Source organism: Melanaphis sacchari, unplaced genomic scaffold, assembly GCF_002803265.2.
Source record: "Melanaphis sacchari strain LSU unplaced genomic scaffold, SCAv2.0 Contig43_pilon_pilon, whole genome shotgun sequence".
Taxonomy (NCBI): Eukaryota; Metazoa; Arthropoda; class Insecta; order Hemiptera; family Aphididae; genus Melanaphis; species Melanaphis sacchari.
Window position 1 is genome coordinate 94,142 of NW_020271284.1, and position 21,580 is coordinate 115,721.

General features: G+C 23.9%; 2 protein-coding genes and 1 long non-coding RNA gene across 7 annotated transcripts; 1 reads left to right on the forward strand and 2 right to left on the reverse strand.

Annotated features, from left to right (window-relative positions):
* Positions 1 to 420: 420 nt before the first annotated feature.
* LOC112597738 (zinc finger protein 658B-like) lies at positions 421 to 3,614 on the reverse strand. Its single transcript, XM_025343921.1, has 9 exons — positions 3,276 to 3,614; positions 3,011 to 3,211; positions 2,413 to 2,713; positions 2,213 to 2,335; positions 1,907 to 2,046; positions 1,641 to 1,836; positions 1,465 to 1,538; positions 969 to 1,130; positions 421 to 890 (listed from the first exon to the last, which is right to left on the reverse strand). Exons 2-9 carry the CDS (start codon positions 3,176 to 3,178, stop codon positions 753 to 755), a joined length of 1,302 nt encoding a protein of 433 aa, XP_025199706.1. The 5' UTR covers positions 3,179 to 3,211; positions 3,276 to 3,614; the 3' UTR covers positions 421 to 752.
* Positions 3,615 to 4,198: 584 nt separating this feature from the next.
* Positions 4,199 to 18,129, forward strand: LOC112597722 (post-GPI attachment to proteins factor 2). Of its 5 annotated transcripts, none has more exons than XM_025343896.1 (6): positions 4,199 to 4,222; positions 10,672 to 10,778; positions 15,740 to 15,950; positions 16,028 to 16,274; positions 17,418 to 17,639; positions 17,765 to 18,129. In XM_025343896.1, exons 2-6 carry the CDS (start codon positions 10,753 to 10,755, stop codon positions 17,893 to 17,895), a joined length of 837 nt encoding a protein of 278 aa, XP_025199681.1. In that variant the 5' UTR covers positions 4,199 to 4,222; positions 10,672 to 10,752; the 3' UTR covers positions 17,896 to 18,129. The 5 variants fall into 5 exon arrangements, with proteins under 5 accessions (XP_025199681.1, XP_025199678.1, XP_025199679.1 ...); XM_025343893.1 differs by lacking the exon at positions 4,199 to 4,222 and adding an exon at positions 7,831 to 7,925; XM_025343894.1 differs by lacking the exon at positions 4,199 to 4,222 and adding an exon at positions 9,935 to 10,031.
* LOC112597723 lies at positions 13,450 to 14,615 on the reverse strand. The gene is made up of 3 exons (XR_003114854.1): positions 14,190 to 14,615; positions 13,902 to 13,972; positions 13,450 to 13,839 (listed from the first exon to the last, which is right to left on the reverse strand). It is a non-coding gene; the product is annotated as an uncharacterized LOC112597723 (long non-coding RNA).
* Positions 18,130 to 21,580: the final 3,451 nt, after the last annotated feature.

Sequence of the window (21,580 nt, forward strand, 5' to 3'; positions counted from 1 at the left end):
ACAAAATATGTAATTTTTTATTACAATTTATTTGTAAGTCTATAGGTATTTTATATTTAACTGTTTCAGTTTTAAAAAATAACATTTTAGATTTTTAATGTAATGAATGCATTGATTTTATAATTATTATTTTTTTGGTTGAATGTTAATTTGGATAAAAAGATTCTACTAAACATTTCAAGTAGTATTATTCAAGAATTGTAATAAGTAAAATTAGAATAAAATATATATATATATTTAGATAATTCATCAATTATATGTATACAAATCAGGTAAAATTTAAAAACTTAAATATAGTATTATTTCAATACAAATTGTCGAAGCAAAATAGTAAATATATTTGATAGCAAGTTGAAACAATTAAAAAAAATTATTCTATTAAATTCAAATTGAAAATAAAATAATAGTTTATAGAGATATGTGAACAAAATATATACTTAAAAATTGTGGTGTTTACTCATAAATAGAGTAGATACACTGATTGACTGATCAATTCTAATTAATTATAAAAAAATAGAAATTCAACGTTTGAAATCATATGAATAATACAACATAATCTAAGATTGAATATAGTTTTGACCACATTACAATTAAATGTGTATTACCAATTGGATAAAATCTGTGGTCATCAGTCTTATCAATGGCACTGATAGTAATGTTGAAAATTTGCAGTGACATTAGTTAAATATACAAAATATTATTAATTTAGCTCATATAAATAATAAATATGCAATATATCTACAAATTAAATTTTATGATACTATGTTTTCAGCTAATTCTAACATAGATTCATTAAAGCTAATAGAATTCAAAGACGTGAAGGAAGTGTTGACGTTTAATAGGTCATCCAAATTATTAACACTATTAGATGGTATATCAGTGTTCAGATCCTAAAACATATTTTTTATTAATAACTTATTCTAAATATAAAATAACTTTCAATTACAATAATGAATATTTTAACTCACTTTCACTTGATTGGAAATTAAAAATAAGTCTTCTGTTCTATCGCACGCCTGTAACTCATTATCATTAATTATTGTAGCATTTATATAATCAATTTCTGAACTGCCTTTTTGGAATTTTGTAGTTAGCTCCCAAACAGTAGAATGTTTATCTTTCATATGTATCTAAAATAAATTATGTCAATTTAGTTAGTTATTAAATTAATGTACATTTAATTATATATTTTTTAATTTGATTATGTACTTAAATATATAGCAAATGAGGTTTCATACAAAATAAATTTCAACATTGTGAATAGAACTACAAAAACGGTTTGTATATATTTTAATATATTTAAGTATATTATGAATATTTTTAATAGATTAATTAACCAAATTAAAATGTATAGTTAACTTAAATTTTTTAAGGCAATAGCTGTTGCATCAATTACTAGACAAACGTCTAGATTGTTTAAATTTAATTTAGCTTAATTAATAATTAATTAATGTTATACTCTACTTTTCTATGTTTGTTAAAATTTGTCACTGTTGCAAAGTCCTTGTTACACAAATCACAATAATATGGTTTTTCCCCTAAAATAATTAAATTACAGCGGTTTTTAAACACAGTAATTTTTAGCAGTAAAGTAAGAATAAAATATTACAAAAGATGTTTCAAATGGTCCATATTTTTACCTGTATGTGTACGAGAATGTCTGACCAGCGCTGTACGATCAACAAATTTTTTTGGACAATATTCACAATTGTATTGTCGATCATTATAATGACGCCTTAAATGAATTTTCAGAGTATTATTATGTGGGAATGATCGTTCACACACTGAACATTTGTAAGGTTTAGCACCACTATGACATCGAATGTGAGTTTTCAACTAAAAATATAATCTTAAAATTATTAACAAACATATCAAATAAATTGATTATTTATAAATATATGTAAACCTGAGATGATGTTCTAAATGACACTGTACAATATTCACAATTGAAAGGTTTTTCTCCAGTATGTATGCGCATGTGTTCTTGTAGGTTTCCATTTTGATAATAACTTTTTTTACATACTTTACATACATACTTTTTATCACCTAAATAATTAATAAATAATATGTATAAATTAAAATAAATTTAATAATTCACAATTGAAAAGAGCTTAATATTTTATTATAGAACAGAAATTGATAGCACCTATATTGAATACTGATTTAGTAATAATTTAACTATATTTAAGCAGTCTAAAATGAAAATACTTACCTTTATGAGTTTTTAAATGAGTATTAAGCCCACTTTTATGAGCAAATGTTTTCTTGCAATATTCACATGAAAATCTTTCAACAACTTTGACTGTGGCAGTATCACTTGATCTTTGTTCTTCTTCTGTAACCAGAAATGGATAACTGTCAATTTTACATATTCAACATTATGTTATTTAAATTTTAATTGATTTTAATTACCATGATGATTTTTCAAATGAACCTTCAATTCATTTTTGTTGTCTAACGTTAAACCACAAGTCTCACATATAAATTCTACATCATTACTTTTAGTGTTTATATTATTCTTGAAATTATTGGTTCTTTCATCCACCAAAGGTATATATTCTGCCGAAGAAAGTTGTTTAGACTTATACATTTCATAAACATTTTTGAGAAACATTTGACCATCTAACAAGTCATCAATAAATTTTACTAACATATCCAATTGACATTTACAGTTAGCACATATAGTTTTTGGGTATTCATCATCATCACAAACCTGTAACATACATATACAAGTATAATTAAAAAATAAAATAATTTAAGTAATTTTCTTGTTATTTAATTAAGTAATCTATAAAATTGTTATTTAAGTTAAAATGAGGGTTAAAAGCTTGGTGTTTTAATCAGAAAATATTTCAATAAAATAATCATATAACATTGTATTATAGCTTTTTGATTTAGGTAACTTAACATTAAATATAAATCATGTTAGTTAAAATTATATTTATATTTTTGTAAGAACAATCTGTTGAATAATCTAAATCATAAGATTATATAAATATTTCATATTTACTTGAATAGGCAAATAACGGTTGATTAAATCTGCAATAGTTAATTCAGCAGCATCAACTTTTTTGTAGATCAGGAACCTTGATGAATTGCTTAGTCCACAGAGTCGACAAATATTAGATTGACTTAAAGAAAACATTTGATCTGAGATTTCGATTTCTTGTATTGACATTATTTCTATTCTTGTTTTTAAGTAAAACAAATTCTAACAAATAAAAAATAATAAAATAACCAACAACTACATTTGTAATTTATTGCCTGCCTAATACCTTTTTGATTAATTAAAATATTTTTTTAATATCTTCATAACTAATTCAATTAACTAGGTAGTAAAGAAGTTTTATAATTTAGTTTACTGGAAAATTAACAATTTTTACATCCTACAAATATCATATCAATTTTGAATTGAGAAGGATTCAATTTCTTTGGCCTTTTGAAATTTTCAACCTTTTACAACACGAATTAGTATAATACTGAGATATTTAGGCAATGTGAATCGCGATTGATGATAAATCTTAACTCATAAACTACAAGGTATAAAGTTAAACTCAAGTTAAAGTAAAAGTTGTTATTAAATAGTAAATACTTGTCAGTTGATTATAACAATATACATAATCAGTAATCACAGTACAGTACGCGGAGACGCAATTATTACGAATTTCCGTTTGACTGATAAATGATAATGTAGTACTTAGCATTGTTACCACTTGAAGCAAAATAATGTGTACCATATATTATTGTGTACTTTTAAAAATATAATATTTTTTAACATAAATTTACATTATTTCATTATTCTATATCTACTTACAGGCTACAAGTAATAATAAATATGTATTAATAGTATAAACAATATAATAATTACAATCACAAATTAATTTCACACATTTAAATATTTGACTATCGCGGTGAACCTGTGTACACAACAGGGAAAATGTATGGTCGAGGAAGGTCTCCTCGTGCCACGCGTTTCAATGTTTTATAATATTTGACGATTTAATCATGGACGACATATTGTCAACAGTTTTATAATATTGTGTTCTTAGGTATAACATTATTTTCTATAGATGTGTGAATGTGTCACAACTATAAATAAATTTACGAGTTACCTTTGCCACGGAGAGGAGTTTTCATACTTTGATTTTCCATGTTATACTTATTTATAAAAAAAAAAAAAATATACTTTGATCAAATACATAGAAAATAAGACTTAACATAGGTGAGTACCTACATTCATTTATTTTCATTCAATTTTTCAAAAATAATTTTAAAATGCCTATTCACTTCTTATATTATGTATAGATACGTAGGTACCTAAAATTAATTTCAGGGGTTGAAAACGTGTACAATGTACCTACCGTAGTGGTTATCAACATCAGTTAAAAATCGAAATTTAATTCAAATAAATAATTAGTATATCTTCAATTTTTGTGTTTTGATGTTGGACCCTTAATCAGGGCACAGAAAATATTTCCGGAAGAGGCGGGGTGACTTGGGTAAAATTAATAAATATAAAATAACATAAAAATTAATATACATAAAACATAAATTAGTATATTGCCTATCTGTTCGTGAGATTTTAAGAAGGTATTAAATAATAGTATTATGAAATGATAAAAAAACTATATTACATTTCGTTCAAACAATTTACATAAATAATGATAAATGAAATATACATACAAATAATATATATGGCAAAATATAGTCCATATTATTTATTCATAAAACTATAAGTTATAACAGCCATAATTATTATATTTTTTAATAATAAAAACACTACCAAAAACAGAGCGCTTATTGCAGATAGCAAAAACAATATTGCAATATAATGTAGTCCTGTGTTTTATTTTATTTGTTTGCGTTAAATGAGACTATATAGTATATACAATATTATCGACAAAATCGGGGAAACTTGTAAAGTTATGAAAAAATAATAAAACTTTAAGAGTTATAAATATATATGTAACATGATGATGTTACAATTTATGTATATTTATATCATTATCGGTGCATTCGAATTGCGTCCATAAATTATATTTTGTCCGAGTTGTGTCCGTGGTTTTGTCACGACACATCCGAGTTGCGTCCGCGGTTTTCTCGTGACATGTACGAATTGCGTCCACGCGTTTTTCAACCACTAACAATAATGTTTGGTGATAAAGTCGTAGATAATCTCGATTATCGCTATCTTATATGTAAATACCACCTTGCAATTTATTTGTTCACGTTAACATCAGTCACACTTCGACATTCCATATCAAATCATCATATTTTTATTTATATTTATTTAATTTTGCAATGGAAAATTTTGAAATGGTGAACATTTTCAGTGAAAAAATAAACTATTATATTGCCATTTATACACCATTTATACAAATGACAGTCCTCAGTTTGTAAAATTGGGAAGAAAAATATGTATATTATTAGACAATTAATCAATTATTAACCGGGACGCAATTCGGATATTGCGATTTATATTTTTGTATTCTGGGACGCAATTTAATATTAAATATTTAATATAATAAATATTGAAAATATTTTGTAAATAATAAAGGTTTTTTGATCATTATTATATCAACAGACAGCAATATACTTATGACCCAAATTCTTTTTCGCTTGTTAAATTTTGACCTAGCAAAAGAAATTCCTAAAAATTCGACATGATATATAATAATTAATAATAATTATTAAATATATCATATAAAATAAAAAATATCATAGAACAAATTTAACAAAATCGTTTGTCTTTTTAATTTTGCAAATAAAACAACCACACACGTTCGATATTCATTGACGGCCATAGCAATTGTCGGTATATTAACTTAATTCATATTTTTAAAAATTAATTTATTTTAATTAATAAAATAATTTAATACAAATTATAAAATTGTATTGTGTAAAATAAGTTTGAATTTGATCAGACTAGCCTTTTGACGACGGCCGATAAAAATGAGCACGACCGAATACAGTTGGCAAGGCAGAGTGTTTTAATGTTTTATCATAAAATCATTTTTCTACAGTTAAATATCTAAATATCGAACACTATCAGTCACCAAAATTTTTTCTGCTGTTTAGAGGGGGAAGTAAGTAAGAAAATTAACAATATCAAAATATATCATAAAAATTATATACATGTACATCGTACTCATATAGGATGCCCGTTATTTATATATTTCATTATAATTAGAGAAGTGCCACTCGGGAATTTTTTTTTTATGGATCTAAAAATAAAATCTACAAAATTTGACCTTATTGTATAATGTACTTATATTTACGTATATTATTATTTATTAATCGTATGTATGAATATACTTTTATGTATTATTATTTAAAACAAAATCAGTTATTGAATGAGACGGTCATTTTCTACGACGGATAAAATTAACTACAGTAGTCACTCGTTAATTCGAAATTCAGGGGACCAAGTTAAAAATTCGATTTATAGAGGTTTTCGATTTACCGAGTGTTTGAATAATTGAGGGAAAATAATTAATTCGAATTAAAGAGAGGTGAAAAATTATTGTATGTATGTACATTGTACATATTACATTTATTTTGACATCTATTTATTATACAAAATATACATACATACCTACATATTATTATATTTTATAATTATTAATTGATATTTATTTATTTTATTATTATATTTTACATATTAAAAAAATCTGTTTTTTGTGATAAATTGCTGGCCAGTGGCCACAATTTGGTTCATAGCGTTGTCTAACTTATTGATAGCATTGAAAATTGTATCGCATCTTTTTTCGTTCATTTCAGATTACTCAAAAAATTGACGTAATCCTGACAAAAGTTTAGATTAGGTAGGTAAGGTACGATAACGTTTATCAACTACGATAATATTAAACCACCAACGTTATAACTTATAAGTTTTATTACGATTATATGTCAAATAGATTGTACATTATCTTCATATGTATGTACGTTGTACATGCATATGAACTTACATATAATCGAGTTTAAGGAAATTCGAATTATAGAGGTTTATGGAATAAAAATTCAAATTGTAGAGTGTGTCCCACCGTCAGACGTTTCGAATTATCGAGGGGACCGGAATACATGCATTTTCTTCTAATTATAGAGGTTTTCTCAGGGGACTTAGCGTTTAGTTCGATTTATGGAGTTTTTCGAATTATCGAGGTTCGAATTAACGAGTGACAACTGTATAAGAATATAATGATATATAAAATTTAAACGCGTCTGTTGAGGGAGCTTTCGCTGTATAGTGTATTGATTGATTCATATTCATTTTTCTGCTAAAAGTAAGCACTAAACACTGTAGAAATTACTAGTCTATGGAGGAGGGGTACTATACTACTATCACATATTGGTATCCCCTTAGATTCGCGCCTGCTGCAGTAAAAAGTGAATTGACCTATTAACAAACTTAAAGTTAAGAAATAGAAATTTTATCCGTTTTTATGATATTTCAATTTTTCTAAAATTTATAAGCATTTTTATATTATGATATTTTACCAAGTGTTCATAACTTAAAATTTGTTAAAAATGTAAAGGTATCCTCCGTGAAGATTAATGCATTAGTCATACATTTCTTAAATTTTTTTTTTCATATTACTATATTTCTGTATTATATTATTAATTAAATATGAGTTTGTACTAATGGTTGCAGGTCATAAGATAAGGTAACCTTGTACCTATGTAACCTGTTGGCTGTATCATGACTTTTGAATTGTATTATGTTTTTTTTATATATATAGGTACCTGTATATTAAGTTAAACTAGTTCGTATTTAACCAGTAATGTATAGATATTCAATTTTTTAACATGTGTGTGTTCTTACTATTTTTTTTTTTTTTTTTGGTTAATATAATAATTATTAATAGTGTGTGTTAAATTATATCGTTTATGATTGTTTGTTGGACCTATGAGTATACTAGTTTAAGGTAAATGAAAATTCTTGGTAATTTATGTCTTAAAAATATAATAATCCTAACACATTAAAAAAAATTATGATGAGTAGGACTCATATTAATTATTTTATATTAATTTATCAGAGTATTGTACTTATTATTTATTAGTTATACATAGAAAACGGATTTATATATTGTAATCAAAATACAGAAATATATGTACATAAATATGGAAGTATAATTTATAAAATATGTGCTAAAAACATCTGAATATACGGGAAAAAAATTTACTTAAAAAAATAAATACATTAAATATAATGATAAAATTATCGAAATGATTTGTCGCATTGAATAATTAAAATTTCTTTTAAATTATTGAATGTTAAATGTCGTCTATTAGGTCTCAAAATATTTGTAAATAGATAAATAATAATTTTACATTAACCAATGTAATTGGAACATACTTGGAGCGCATAATATCATTAATATTTGAAGGCGATAATTCCAAATTTTTAGAAGGGTGTTTGCCATTCATTATGTCATTGATTGTTTATTTTTTTTTTTGATTTTTTTTCTGAAACAGTATGAATTTTTTTCCAACATGCCGATAAATGACTGTTTTTGTTCACTGAAACATGAATTGAAAACGAATGAATGATGAAATGATAAAATATGTTTAAAAATATTTAAAAATGAGTGAAATATATAAAAATATGTAATTATACCAAAATATGTAAAAATATGTAAAATAAAGTAGCATAATTTTAATGAAAATGATTAAAATCGTGAACATTTCTTATCGAATCTTAAATATCTTGTTTTAATAAAAATATGTATTTACATATAAATCCGTTCTCTAGTTATATACCATATCATATATGTCTATCCAGACTTATAATATTTTACACTCCTATTATAATTTATAATATGTCCTCCATTGTTTTGTATTTAGGCTTATATTTTTCCTCAATAAAAAAATATAAGTAGGTACGTAGGTATAGATTATAGACCTAACAAATAAAACAGAAATTAATTTGAGATTAATTAGTAAGTACTTGAAGTCATAGACTAAAGACACTAAAATTTATTTTAAAATATGAAAAAATGTCCATTTATTTAAATTATTTCTAGAGGAGATTTTTACAAGTAATTTTATTTAGGGGAAAAAAAATATTTAGATACTAGACTTATTTATCGATTTTTCCTCATCATAAAGATTTTATTACAGTAAAATTGTTAATTTTAAGATTATTAATTATTAATTATCAACCATTATTACTACATTTTTTTTTTACATCGCCTATGTTATCAGATAATAACCAATATCGTTATGTAAAGATTTAAATTACCCAAAATACATATAAATTCGCAATAAAATAGAATGTCCATAAATAATAAAGAGATAGATTTGTATATACATATAAGGTACCGATAAACCTATACTCGAATCACTGTATTAGTTATAACTTATGATAACAACTTCATAAGTGTATTTGCTGACAATACCTATCATTAAATCCTTTCCATAGTTATTAGGTAATATAGTATAGTTTTACATATCGATTATTATTAATATATAAGTATACTATATACACGTATAAATTATTATATCTTGTTCCATTTGTGATTATTTTTAATTTTTTTATATAATAAGTTTGGTTTTTATTTTTTTAAATGTTAATCGGTGTAATACAATATACAGTGAAACTTCTATATAACAAACTTCCATTTAACGAAATTTTCTGTTTAACGAAATATTTTTGAGAACTATGACCTTTAGCGTTAATTACACGTAAGTTTATCTCCAAATAATGAATCTGATGTTTCTATATAACGAAATAATTATTCGATAAAAACGGGTTTTTTTAAATGTTGTTACTATCAAATTGTAGTCATAGTTCTAAAATTGTACATGAACAATGTATCCGATAAATATAAGACACCGAAGGTAGGCAAACTGATTAATTTTACTGCAGTACTTCAGTTCCAATATTGATGCAAACGAGTTTACTACGAATTCTCTTTCGTTTTCTCTTCGTCCGTACAAAAAAAATGTCGAAACGTTAGAGAAGACGAAGAGGAACATGCAGTAGAACAAACCAAACTCACAGAAGAAGACATATTAAACGCTTAATCAGTGTAAGAAATGGTTTTAGACAACAAGGAAATGTTCCCGATGAAATTTTTTTTTTTAAACTTGACGATATAGAAACTTTTTATGAAAAAAGGACAATTTTCAAAAATAATAAGCAAACAAAACTCATTGATTATTTCTTTTAAATTAAATTTAAGGTTAAAAATTAAATCAAACTGTAATATGATGTTTGATGTTGTTTTTTATATACATATACATATAATTAAATTTTAAAAAAAGTTGAAAAAAATACGTAATTCTATTTAACGAATTCCTCTATATAACGATTTTTTTTTTTTTGTTGCTTATTCGACTTCGTTATATGAAAGTTTCACTGTATTATATTTCATTAATATCTGTTAAATAAGCATTCAGATCAGCCTGTTTAGTCATATGTATGAAAATTAATAAAATATTACAGTAGACTCAATTAATATTATATAAGTTCATAAATTAAATATTTTTAACCGTAATTCAATTTGCTTCACATCATTGTATAATTCTAAAAGAGTATTATGTGACATTATCAAAAATATTTCTAATATTATTTAAGTAATTTTAATTGTACACGTATAATGTATGTAGTGTGTACTATACTATAATATAAGTTACAACTAAATATCACCTTTATAACTTATTTTTTAGATGAATATAATTATCAAACTTTAAGCTGTTGAGCTGTAAGATACCAGTCGATATTGAATAGCTTGCAAACTGAAAAAAATCATGGATATGGAGGAACATGATATCGAGTGCGTTCCAAATTTAAGTTTTACTACCAATCTATTTAATAATTACGAAATAAAATAAAATATAATAATTATAATAGTTATATAGATTATATAGAAGCCACAATATTTAAAAACAGAACTTAGATTTATTTCAATTCATCTAAAAATAATCGTCAATTATATCATAAATAAATATAAATTGGGTATAGTAACATTTAAAACAGTAATTATTTCAATACTATCTAAAAATTAGTCTAATATAACCTAATCATCAATTAGGTACATGATGCATTTTATAAATGTTCTTTATGGCTTATACATTATAATTTACATATATATAATGGTTATATTATACATATCTAATAATTTAATTAAAATGTATTGATAAAAATTCAAATTATGTTTATTAAAGACAAATCTACATTGTACATTTTATATGTACAAATGTTGTAGTTGAAGATTCGATTTCTTGGTGTCCTATTAGAAAATATTATTAATATAAAAGTAAGTTTTAATAATTTTTTACATAATAAAATATAATATGATGTGTAAATAGTAGTTTATATTTAGATATTTTATTTGTTTGGTACTTACTTCGTATATTACCTTATTTAGAATTTTGAGGTAATTGCTACAGACGCTGTATACCTACCGAATTGATTATTGAATACTTCATAATTTTATTCAATTTGATAATAAAATTTTAATAAAAACATAAATTATACTTACGTGGAGACGTGGCTATGTAAATAATATCATAATTATATTTTTGTATATACTTAGCATAGAACTGTATAGTTTTTAATTTGAAGACAATTGCTAATATTGTATTATTTAGTTTTAATGCTTAGCTATTGGCTAAATAATATGATTTTAAAATACATGTATTCCTAATAATCACTTTTATTATTTGTGCGCATTAATTGCATGACGCAATGATAATGTAGGTACCTATCTCTCATGTTTGATAACTTCATACAACTGTCAATGACTATGACGGGATATGGTAAAATCATATAAGTATTAGTATTGTGGTTGTCTGTATTTGATGTAATGCTTTAATTTACAATTAAAATTATTTATTTAAATTATATTATTGTCACTAAACATTTAAGAATAATATAATACTAATAATTTAAAACCTATGATTTATGGCTGTTGAGTTATTGAAGATAAAAATTATAACGTTATATAGCATAATATATTAAATTATGATAGATAATGCAAAAGTAAAATTAAGTATCTAACATCTTTTTATTTGAAATTACACACAATCTTGGGCACATACTAGGTACGTCTATATCCTATAACATACCAGATAGCCAGGGCCCGATTTACGCTTAGGCCTGTGAGGCTCAAACCCAGGGTGGCAAATTTTATAAGAAATGGAAAAAAAATCATATAAATATTTTATGCATTTATGTAACTGCATAAATTAATGTTATATAATATTTAATATATATATTTTAAAAAATAAAAGTAAATCCGTGAATTTGACACATTGGTTAATTCTGTGCCCTGCCTAACATATAGTCTGTGATGCTTCGAAGTATAAATTATGATAATATAATCGACGATTTCGCCGTAAAATGTTATAGATACCATAGGTATAAGATTAAAAATGTACCTATTATTGTTTATTAGAATTTATAATTACTTATTTTGTTTATATTTTTATAATGACTACTAACCTAATTTCTTTAAAATGAAATAAATTTATTAGAAATAAATACTACATTTTTTTTCTTGTGGTAGGGGTGGCATATTTAAAGGGCTTAGGGTGGCACCTTTTCTAAATTCGGTACTGCAGATAGCTACGTGTAACCACATTTAGGTGCTACCCATAATGGCTATATGCATAAACTAGATATTTATTATTTCTTCAGTATTACTATTAGTCGAGGCACCTACAGAGTTGCGACCCGTGAAAAAGGTATACACGAATTGCATCCCACTATATTGGTTAGGTAGCAGAAATTTTATTTCGTTTTCAGGGGCTTTACGTGGTGTATTAAGGGAGCCTGGGTTCTGATATTATTTATTTATATATTATATATTATGGACTCTGTTGATTTTTATTATATCTGTGATTTAACGTTTATTTACTTTTTTATTAAATTTGATAAACAATTTTTTGATTGACTTATGATTTTATTAATAATTGTTATTTATTTATTTATTTATTTTTGTTAGTTGTTTAAGAATTGCTGATTAAAATACACGAATTGCATCTTGGATTTCTTGGGACGCAATTCGTGTATACCTTTTTTACGAGATGCAACTCATGTGCTTCTCTATTAGTATCCTCTTTCTTATTACTCACATCTATTTTGATTTTTGAGCAACAGTTGTGATAAATTTAAATAATATTAATACCTATACATAATATATTGATATATTTTCTATTTATAATAATAAACTGCATACATAATTAACACAATATTTGATTACTAGTTAGAAGTGAGTGACATTTGACTTAAATTTTTTTCAATATTTACTAATTATGTTATCATTTTGTAAATAATTGTCATAGATAACAATCTTCGCCTAACCTATTCGACTATACTGCAAATAATTCGATTAAATAATTGAATTGAATTATTTTGTTTTGTTTCTTAAATTTTATGATTTTAATTTAATATTAATATACTAATAATTATAATAATTAATAAACTATGTTGGACCACATTACTGTTATAAGTTTAAATAAATATGTTATATAATTATTACATCGGCGTCATCAGCCATCAGGAGTTCACAACGTTCCGAAAAATTATACTAAAACAAAGTTATCCTTTTTACAATATTTCATACATAAATACATTATGTGTAGGCTAGAGTCGCATATCATTCTTGATGTCCAATCGATTTCTTGGTTTTGTTTTAATTTTGACCATTGTAGAAAATCCAGATTCACAACGATATGTAATGGCGAATGGAATAAAAATTGCATTGATCCGGATACAGCTCCGCGGATAAGCCTTCGTCAAAGTATACCAAAATTCGATCACATTTTTTGTTCAAAAATCGTGGTGTGCCATTTCTTTTGCTCTTAAATAAATCAATTTATCTTTAACGAAATCTGAAACATCAATTGTATCTAATTCTACGAGAAAGAGATTACGTAACCATATTTCTACTTACATTAAGATGTTCACAAATTTGTGTTTGTATGAAAGCTTTTGAAAGTTCGTGTTCAAGTGTTGAAAAGCTTGCTATTTTCCGATTGAAATATACAAAAATAGTATATAAACATAAAACATTCGATAAAGTTCACAATACAAATGTTCGTAATATATGAATAGTTTTAATTTTAATTCTTTTTGAAACTCATTTCAAAAAAAAATTTAAAAAAATTTAAAAACAAAAATAAACTACTCTTTAAGTTTAAAAATAATTGTGGCAGATGAATGCATCCTCCTTATTTAATACCTGGATAATGAGAAGGTCGTTGACAATTTTGATCCCGGGCCAAAATTTTAAAGTTACGCCACTGATGAATACATTATTATAATTGTTTTTATATGAAAACTACCACCTTGGGATTACCTAAGGGCAATCATATATATTTAACAATATTTTACACTTTTACAGATTATTTTGATAGGTACTCCTGGTTCTTAATCAATTTATTTGAAAAATGTATTATTAATAATGTAGAAAAAACTTTAAATATCTCATGATTTTTAAACATTTATAAACAAATATTTTGGATTTGTCCTTCGGTTACACTTACCGCTATCAGTGACAATATAATAATTAAAATAATAAGAGTCTGAGTAAAGTAGGGCGCAGTCTATAGAGATATAGTTATACTCCATGGTGCAGTGCAGTCGTCCGAAAAATGATAAGGATAATATGATAAGCACAAAATTTATTGCCAACATAAGATTTTCAAATACATTTTTAAAGAGGAATTAGGGGCCTACGTTGCCCCTTTCTCGCTGCGCTCGCTCGAACATTCAAAATGAAAATATCTCTGGATTTGCTATGGTAAGGTCACACGGTTAAAAATCAATGCCAATAATGTTGCTAACGGTTGGTAATAGTTTTTGATTATCATATCTCGGGTTCTTATCATTTTTTGGTCAAGTGCTTCTATCCGTTAAAAAAAAAAATGATACGAATAATAATAACAACAATAACAATATAATAGTATAATACGCTCCTACTTATACATATGTATAGATCCTATAGTTCCTTAAATATTTATATTTTTATTGCTGCCAATTGATTTTATTATGTGTTCCTCATTGATATTGTTTGTCGTTTAAATTATTCAAATGTCTAAAAAAACTGAAATGTTGAAACACTTGAAATTCACTAATCGTTCCAAACATCGTGCACTCCATTTAATTAAACTTAAGCATAATAGATTTACCATTGATATAAGTAAGTTACCTACCTATTTACTTATAATTTGCTATGTTTTATGTCGGTAGAAATGTTTTAAATAATTTTTAAAATTTATATAAGTGAACTGTGAATCATTAAATAATTTATTTTATAATTTATATTAATTAAATCATCTTTAATGTATAAAAGTAAACTTAAGTTTTTTGTGCTCATCTTAATATTATCTTATTAATTTTTCAATATGATGTATATTCAATTATTAAATTGATTAATCTTTAATCACTTATAATAAATATACTAAAATAGTTCTTATACAAATAACCATACTTTTTGCTTAAATATATCTAATATAGTAAATGATTTAATTAAAAGATAAAATATTTAAAATGGGTGTGGCTTTTACAATTGTTAGAGTTTGTTTTATGTGCCAATATATTAGTTTCTTATCGAGTATGAAAGTTTGTTTTTTGTTATGCGTGTATTTTGGTAATTTTTATTGTGATTAGTAAAACTACAAATCTTGAAAGAAAGCAAGTTAGATTTTACACTGATATTTAAAAAGATTTTATGACAGATTTCTGTACGATATGTTTTTACTAATAACTTTTTTTAACTTTATTTTCTAGTATGAATAATTTACGACGAAGTACAGGCATGATTCAAAATTACTCAGTATCATGCCCAGAAAAACCAGACAAGCGATATTTATTTCAAATCAAAGTGTGTCGGCTGTCAATAGTCACTTTACTTAGTGTATTGGTTACCTTTATATTCTGTGTTTTATGGACTATACTTTTCAAATTGGAAGATGCTACATCAACACATTGTGGCTATCGAGTTTGTTTATTGAAATTTCTAAGCACAATATTTTCTTTATTTCTTAATTATTATATATATTTAATTTTGTTTAATAGGTTAAAAATTACTTGCCAACAATATCAACTGCCGTGGGAAACTATCCACTTCAACGATTTCTTTGGACTTTAGTCATAATCGCTCATAGTCCAATAAGACTTATTGTGGTTGGTATATATTACCAATATTACACTAGTATAATTAAACCATCATTACATTGGTGTGTGGTATTATTAAGATTTTTATCCACTGTTGAAATATTCTCATTAGTTGTTTTATCAATATTTACTTCATCAGATTATTACAGTGAGTAAAGTTACAAACTAGATATTATAATATTTTAAGTACTAGGTATTATTTTTGCATGAAAAAAATTATTCTTATTTAATAATTTTTCGGTTTTTGTTTTTATCAAATTTTTCCTTTTGTTTTCTGATACTTTAAAAGGTTTGTTTTTTTATATTTTTTTTTTTTATAAAATGCATCTATAGCTATTGGAGATTTCAAAATACAGTATTATAATGTTAAGCTAAACAATTAAGGTATAAATTGTATTAAATTTTAAAATTATTTTATTAAAATTTTTACATGACCGGCCAACCTACTGTAACTATTAGGTACCACCAGAAATTATTAATGAGCATTTCAAAAAAAATTAAAATACTTTAATTCTATAGATTTGTCTTGTTAAAATAAGTGTTTTTGATTTTTAAATATACTATTCTTTAAGTATTATGGTATAGGTATAGTCTGTTCTGTTTTCAATGAATATCCGTAATAATAATTTATTATTTGTGTACCTTTTATCATTAATCATTTTAAAATTATTTCTTTTTATTTAAATCAATATTTATTATCTTATGGAATATAAAACTTTACTTCTCACATTTTTAGATTCTTTTAATCAATTAGTTTTTATTTTAATTGTTATTAACTTTTTATACTTATTATTTATATCAAACAAATCTAATAGTTTAACATTAAAATTACATTTTAAAGTGTCAGGTAATAGTAGTAAACTCTAAAATAATAGTGTCCAACTTCTATATTATTGACTGTAAATTTTGTTATTTTATCTACATTCTTAGTATCTCCAATAGTGTTTTAAATTAGTAATCTTTAAAGATTTTTGGTGTTTTTTTTTTTATAATTTTGTTTTTATTTTATTATTATTTGAATTAATACTTTAACTTATTATAGAAGTTATTTAATCAGTATTATGGTTGGGTTATTTCTTAGTTTGATATTTATGTAGATGTACTAATATAATTTATTGCCATCACTTTTTTTCTGATTAAAAAGAAGTAAAAATGAATTATGATTTAATAATTGAAATATTTTTGATAATGTGATTTTTATAATAATGATTAATGATAAATGAGTTTTAACTTTTAATATATTTTTTTTTCATTTAAGCATATACATATGTATTTATTGTATTATTTTAAGGTATTCATGAAAAAAGTTTTGTCACATTTATCTGTGCTTCTGAACTTAATATGGTTATTTCTTCTATCTTATTGAAAAAAGGACGTATTACCAAAACAGTTATGACAAAACTAGAAGTGCGGTCATTAAAATATAAAATATATTTTACTGTATTCAATATGACCAGTTTTGCAATTGCTGGCTATTGTTTTTTGCGACATAATGCTTACTGCGAATCTGGTGGTATGTACTTAAATAAAAATAATTTTTTAGTATACACTATACATATTATACTAATATATATGTTTTATATTTACTTATACTAATATATATATTATATTTACTTATTGACTTGTATATAATTTCAGTATACACATTTTTTGCTCTCTTTGAGTATTTAGTTGTGTTGAGTAATATGACATTCCATCTTACAGCAGTTTGGGATTTAGCAGGTGTATCATTAGTGCTGGATGATAATTTAAACCTCACATATCGATGACTGAAATCTAAGTATATTTAATATAGCACTATGAGATACAAATATTATATTAATTGTTTGATTATGTGCCTACTAAAATGTGATATAGATACCAAATCAAATTATAGAAATAAAATTAAGATATGCTAATTGTTTAACTTTTATATTAACGTGTAAGCTATGGTTTATTAGTTTGCATACATTATTGGTAACTGGTGTAACACAAAAAATGTTTAAAATTATTATGGTTTAAATACTTATTAAGTATAACAGTTTTTTATGTTTTATTTGATGAGTATATTTTTTATTGAATGCTATAAGAAAATAATAATTTTTAATAGTTACATTACATTTTTATTTAACTTTCTAAGCTAATTAATAATTATTGATATATTTATATTTACAAAAATATTGTTAGTTTAAATGAACCTCATATTTTTAAACAACTGTTTTTATAAAACAAATATATTTTAATGTTCTGTTTGCTAGTCTCATGAATTTTATAAAATATTTAGGTAGTAATAAAGTAGTAAAATTACCTGTAAGAACAAACATTAGTTTTTTATGAAAGTTATTTGTAGAAATATTTATATGTTTAAGATTCTTGTACGCTTTATTTATTTTAAAACTTTTTAATATTTAAGCACATACATACATATTATATTTTTTTTATATCGGAATTAGAGTACAATATATTGTTAAATAAATATTAAATGTGTTTATTTTTGTATTATGAACCTTTATTACTAGCTATAAGATTATATAGTAATACATCATTTATACATTTTAAAGAATTTTATGATAATTGATAATTTTATCAATTATACATTTTTAATTATAAAATAAAGTCGTAAAAGATTTTGATTTGACAAATAATTTTATTTATTTTTTGTAATTGAACAAAATATAATATTATAAAATAATAGAATAAAATCTAACTCACAAGTTAGAATTTCTAGTTGTAACCTTTTTTAAACTAATTTCATATCATATGAGAGAAGGATGTAATCATTTAGATTTCAAGCGAGAAATATTAATGTTTCAACCTAAATTTTATTTTTTTTTAAGTTTTCAATTTTAGTGTCATATGTATTATGTAATATATAGATTTGGAATACATTTCAATGATTGAGCTATTATATTAAAAATTAAAATTAAATTTTAATTTCTTATACAAAACCATTACCCATAAATAAAATTTTAAATCTTATTATCTACTGTATTTTGATAATAATTTGGTTTTATCGTCTGTTAAATTCATTAATTTCACAGTAAAATTAGATTTAATTTTTAAGAAAATTATAAATAATAGTGGACCAGTGTATGCTTTTGGTGTTTGTGAGAAAATGGGAAGATGTTACTCTATTAGGTACTAGGGTCTAGAATCACAAATTAATTTTTTGGAGAGTCACTTTAAGAATTAAGGAAATTTTCAGGAACTATAAAAATGTAATGTATACGTTAAATAGAGTTTTACTTAATGGTATTCAATATGTATTTAAAATTCAACTTGTTCATAAGTCAAGTGTTGTTCATTTTTTCATTATTAGGTATGTCTTAATTTGATTTAAAGTTATAAAGTAGTTAATTTTAAAAGATATTACTTGCACTTTTAATGTCGTATTAGTTTATTATTATTTTTTTTTTTTTGACAATGGATGTACAATTATTCATGTTTTATAAATAGTTCTATGTTGTGTTAGATTTTTTTATTTTTATACAAAAAGTTTGACAACTAGATATTTTTATAAATTATTTTTTATTTTGTAGTTTAATTGTTATTTTTAGTTCACTTACGATATACATTTTGTTTATAAAATATAAAAAATATTGAATTGTGTGCTTATAAAATATAGAATGCACTTAAAAAAATTTTCAATATTTTTTCTATTGATTTACCTCTATGTTTACTATATTGTAATTCAGACATTCAGTTATTTTGGATTCAGTAGATTTTTGTTTATTGATTTAACAATTTTAACAGATGAATCTTGACTTCATATTACTTATCATTTTTAGGTATATAATTTTATTCTTTGTGTCAAGCCAAGAGATGAGATTAAAAGTGAGTTTACTGATTGATAACATTTATGTATTATAAACTCCAGTATATTTTACACCATATTATCTTCTTTATACATTAATGTATTGAAGATTTTACAAATGTTATAGGGCGATGACATTGCAAACAGAATTGAAATTTAATAATAAACATCAGAGATCAGACTACTATAGGTAGGTAACGAATATGAGAAATGGCCTACTTCAGTGGCATATATTATAGCAATTTATTATCATCTGTTTGTATTTATTGTTGTAATCAATGTATAATATTTATTCATGTGAAAATGTAGGTAGTGTCAATAATAACACAGGTACGTATTTATTGATGGCAAATAGGTAATGTTAAATTAATATTAAATTATAGTTATAGTAATAGCTCCAATTGCTTATCTACATGGTCAGGCTACTGTGATTTGAAACGTACTTACTCCAAATGTGACTAATATTAATTAATTAGTTATTGATAAAAAAATAAAATAAAATATATTATTTGGTATTGGTAATTGAGAGCTGTAATACGTTTTATTTTAAAATTTAAAGTTAATATTACATTGGATGATATTGACGTCCTGAATGAAACTATCCATGTACCTACCTGAGAATTCTCCCTTTCACTACGAATGTTCATTAAATTAAAATTTATGTTATTTTCCGGGTGGAGGGGAGAAGTTTCCAAATACTATACATTAAAACATATCTCTTATTCTGTATAATATATAACAAACTTTGCGTGTTGTGTAGGTACATAATCTGAGTTATCAATTATCATAATATACAACAATGTAATCGTATTTTATATGATGAAACATATGTATATCTATGATTTATTAAATTATAATAAAATAGGAGAGGAGTTTCGTCCCCTTGCGCACTACTCCAATTCGAGCTCTGCCAATCATAATATAGTACCTATTATATCATTATACACACTTCATAACACATATTATATTTTTATAAAAAAATTAAATTCTTTTTACATAAATAATTATTAAATAGGTAAACTGTGGAACTAATTACTAATACTAATGAGACATTTGATTCATTTGAACTTATTTTTTTTTCACAAATCTTTTATTTGTGTTAAAATTGTTAAAAGACATACTTTTATTTTCTCATTAATCAATTCAAGCTTCATTCAGTTATTTAGTTATATATTTACAAGTGTGAAAAATCTTTGTTTATATAAATATGATATTGAAAACTGTAATAATATTCGTAGAACTTTTTTTCCAATATTAACAAAAAATTAAAAATTCATTTTTTTTAAAAAAAAATTAAAATAAAATTTTATTTATTATCTGTATTTATACGTTATACAATAAGTAAATTAAATAATATTTAAATTACTGGAAGAGGAAATTGCCCATCGGTGGTATTCTGTTAATAAATTCATTTATTGAAACATTTTTGTATATTTTTTTTTAAACTGCGAAAAATGTGTATGATTTATTATTACTTGAAATAATTTCACGGCACTCTCAATCCTGGCTGAGAATCTCTGTATAATGAAATGTACGAATACTGTTCAGTGTAGAATACCGATTAGTATAAGTAAAATAATCAACACGTATATAAATACCTACCTAGTTCGAATCAGCGATACTTACGTATCGTTCAGGTTAATTTATTATTTTTGTCAATT

Bases quoted from the DNA above. Each gene is read 5' to 3' on its own strand.
- LOC112597738 (XM_025343921.1), bottom strand. From the start codon at position 3,178: ATGTCAATACAAGAAATCGAAATCTCAGATCAAATGTTTTCTTTAAGT. The intron at 1,837-1,906 runs GTTTACATATAT...TTATATTTTTAG, and splicing joins CATTTAGAACATCATCTCAG to TTGAAAACTCACATTCGATG. The intron at 1,131-1,464 runs GTAGAGTATAAC...AATTTATTTTAG, and splicing joins ATTTTAACAAACATAGAAAA to ATACATATGAAAGATAAACA.
- LOC112597722 (XM_025343896.1), top strand. From the start codon at position 10,753: ATGGATATGGAGGAACATGATATCGA. The intron at 10,779-15,739 runs GTGCGTTCCAAA...TTTATTTTCTAG, and splicing joins ATGGAGGAACATGATATCGA to TATGAATAATTTACGACGAA. The intron at 17,640-17,764 runs GTATGTACTTAA...ATATAATTTCAG, and splicing joins TGCTTACTGCGAATCTGGTG to TATACACATTTTTTGCTCTC.